This window comes from Atta colombica, unplaced genomic scaffold (genome assembly GCF_001594045.1).
Source record: "Atta colombica isolate Treedump-2 unplaced genomic scaffold, Acol1.0 scaffold5, whole genome shotgun sequence".
In the NCBI taxonomy this organism is placed as follows: Eukaryota; Metazoa; Arthropoda; class Insecta; order Hymenoptera; family Formicidae; genus Atta; species Atta colombica.
The window spans coordinates 200985-204849 of record NW_017259539.1 but is presented as its reverse complement, the minus strand read 5'-3'; the positions used below and the strand labels follow the sequence as shown (position 1 = coordinate 204849).

At 29.5% G+C, this 3865-nt stretch overlaps 1 protein-coding gene across 1 annotated transcript in view; it reads right to left on the bottom strand.

The window, feature by feature from the left end:
• LOC108691692 (calcium/calmodulin-dependent 3',5'-cyclic nucleotide phosphodiesterase 1A-like) overlaps nt 1-3865 on the bottom strand; it is a 204836-nt gene that overhangs the window by 75771 nt on the left and 125200 nt on the right. Inside the window, exon 2 of the mRNA XM_018199560.1 lies at nt 316-480. Coding sequence (XP_018055049.1) covers nt 316-480 — 165 coding nt within the window. The remainder of the gene's footprint in view (nt 1-315; nt 481-3865) is intronic.

Sequence of the window (3865 nt, the reverse complement as noted above, 5' to 3'; positions counted from 1 at the left end):
ATACTCGAAATCAATTTTACACCAAGAATTGTAATACATCCAATTTTTTTTCTGTCTAATTTATTCATATAACCATTCTATCAAATAGTTTATATATGTACAACTTTCTATACAACTCGCGAATATCGAAGAACTTTATAGCAAGTTGAAAAAAATATTTTGTTTTTAGAAGAAATGTGCATGGATATATTTACGGATACATTGCGGTAATTAATACACAGATATAAAGATATATTTGTGTGGGCGTGCAAGTAGATAAAATCTAACAATCGAAGTGTATCTTGGCTCTGGGGGGATAATACTTCAAACACTTACTGGAGAGTTGGCCATTTCGACCGGGAGAAGAGGAAGGATTGCGCAATTTCGAAGATGTCGCACCGCTTACACTGCTGCAGCTAGTAGCAGCTGCGTTGTTTACCGCTATAGTCGGGGCTACCCCAATATCGTCTCTTGTAACTCGTCTATCCGGCGGAGATGCAACTGCAATTTCAAAAACGAGAATAATAAAACAACAACATATAAACAATAATAAACGATTTATTAAGACCGTATTATGTGAATACACAATAAAATAAGAAGCTATACTAGTCGAAGCTGGATCTTGAGCGTTTTAAATAACTTCATGTGAATTTATACATCATGTTTATAGTCTCTCGAATTATGCGCCAAGTTGATTTTCCAGACTTAGAAACACAACTAAACTATTAGAGTAATATCATAAATTAACCTTTTTAAAAAAAGATTAAAAAAGATGCGTGCTCCTCTTAGAAAAAATCGTTATATAAATTATTATATGTGCTTGTATATATGTTTCTTGATGAAAAAAAAGACTTTCTATTCCAAACCTTTCCAAGTTATAAAAGTATAATAATTTTTTCAAAAATATGAAATCTTTAAATTGCGCCAATTATAAACAAAAAATATATTTCGTCGAAACACTAATGCTATATAACTACTTTTAAATAAAAATGAAAATAAGAGCATTTAATTGAAATTAAAAAATTTTAATATAAAAAGACTTGGTGCCGCTAACAAACTTGACTGGTCTAGCGGCGCCAATTTTTTTCTATTTATTTGAATAAATTTCCATCTTTTTTTCTGAAATTTTAAACATTTGCTAATATTTGATTAATCAATTAATCTAACATTTAATGCCTCTAACAATTCTTTCAGTTTTTGACATGAATTTTCATAAGTAATGTTCATTAATGTTAATGTTCTTCATTAAGTAATGGTTCCAGTTTTTCATTTTTCAATTTTTTGGTTCCTTTTCATGTTTTTTATCGAAATCATCACTCCTAAAGCGTTGAAACCACTCCTTCGAATGGCGTATACACCTCCACAAGTGAACTTTCAACTGCATTCTTCTTAACAATCAACAATGTAGTAAAACTTCTTGCAAATGTTGTTTTGTTGGTACAAAAGTCGACATTTTCAATCCAATAACAAAAATGTTATTTACATGTTCATCAAATGTCATATACTAAATATGAAAGTGTATAGTATTCTCAAATACAACCAAATTCTATGCATGTAATATTCATGATGACATCTTTTAAAAAACGGCGGAAACTTATTCAAACACCTAATATTAAAATTTTTTTATTTCAATCAGATCTTCATGCATCTTATTTTCATGTATTTTTGTTTCAAAATAATATAACAAAGTAATATAACATTAGTGTTTTAACAAAATGTACTTATAATTGGCACAGTTTAATAATTTCACATATTTAAAAAAAAAATATTATTAAACAGTGTATCTCAGAACGAACATTTATCCTTAAAATAACGTACTTCTGACATAATTCTAAGACAATTTTTCCTTTGTCAAAATTTTATCCGTAATTAATTAATTTTTAAATTATAACGAAAATAGTGATCAAATTACGTCGTGTACGGAAAGTAGGCAGGAGCGGCGCAATGCATCCTCCGACGCGGGCGCTCAGTTGCGCCACAAAATGCTTGCTATGTGAAACGCGTGATGCAATGATACGCACCATACACATTTCTCTTCCCCTCTCCTCTCTCTCTCTCTCTCTCTCTCCCTCTTCCTCTCTCTCTCCTTCTCCCATAAATATCGATCACATAATTAATATTTCGATGAATCGTTTTCAGCAGCTTAATTGCTTATCGTCTCATCCAATGCATCCAAATTCGATATTATACGATTTTTTAATTTCATATTTAAAATAAAACTTATGGCACATTCGATAGACTAATGCGCGAATTTCTTCGGTGCCACGGTTGTGCGCATTGTAGTGCACACTTCAGTGCGTTTAAATTGCCGTATTCGGCAAATGAAAACTGACCCTGTGTAGTGCTGAATTTGTATTCGATCAATCGAATGAACCGAACAAGTTTAAGACATATTGCATTGACATTTTTGTCAGTGCAATGTGGTGTTCGAACAAACAAAACTATTGTAATTAGACAGCAAAAAGTTGAATAAAGAACAAAATGTTGAATAAAGAAAGAACTAAAATTTTTTATTATAAATGAATTATTAGACAAATAGTAGCAATGAAATAGAAGATATGTTATATGTAATAAAAGAAGAAAAACCAAAAGATAAAAATTATGTGGATGTGAATGAATATTCGGACAAAGAAATATATAATTATATATGATAAAAAACAAATATTTTTGATGATGAAAATATTTATGTTTCATTAATTATGTTATTAGAGTTTCAAACTTAATTCTGCATTAGGTTATATCAATCCAGTGTAGTTCTGCACTTGCATCATCAGGACAGAACTAGCACTGTGCCTATGAACCGAATGTGTCATTAGCTAATGAAATGTCAAATAATAGATTAATAAATTTTTTATTTAAATATAAAAATTGATTATATTAATTATTATATCATAAAAACGGCTGTTAAATTAAAAGATTATATTACATAAATATTGTAAAAAATTATATTTTTATAATATCAGTATTATTATTGTAACAATTAAAGAATTACAATTTGTAATATTTCTGGAATATTACAGGCATATTACTGACTTTTGCAGGCATATTGTTAATTTCTCTAATATTACATTGCAATCTGCAATATTGCAACATTGTAGCATATTTCTTCAATCTTCTGTGCTGTATAATATGTATTATAGCGTTTCATGCACATTTGATCGATTTACGAACGAATTTATCAGTTCATCATTATTATATACTACCGATTAATTATTTAGCGAGAATTAAATCTAAGAAAGAAATACATATATAGTAACTAACATTCAGAAGTTTTCTTCCTTTTATAAATTTCATCAATATGTACCAATATATTCACGGATTTAACCACGTATTTCATTGATTTTTGACAATCTATTAGCTCACTACTTAATCACTGCCAATTAATCATTCGGCAATTGAGAATTATTACAAAGAAGGGAACATTGCACAATCAAATTTCATCGTAAATCAATATAGCCACTGATTTATACAAGTAGTTGAACGACAAAATGAGGAACTTATTATTAATTTTATTACTAACTTTATTAATCACAATTACTACTGATTAATTATTCGACGAGTTAAAATTATTTAAGCGAGTTATCTGGAGATACTGATAGTGTCTCGGTGCTAAGCTACGTGCAGCGACACTGCCATGGCTACTTTACACCAGCCGACGAGTTGTACATATGTTACTCAACACGGAGGTTCGATGTAAACAATATATTGAATGTATTGAATTGATACTATGCCTTAGTTATTAGTAAGAAGGATAAATGACACTTACAGCGCGTTATAATCGCGAACATGAACGCACTTCGTGCAAATGGCACATGGTTCGCAAACTATTAGTTATGCATAGAGTTTATAGTAGTATTATTAGTTATATATATAGTTTATATATATA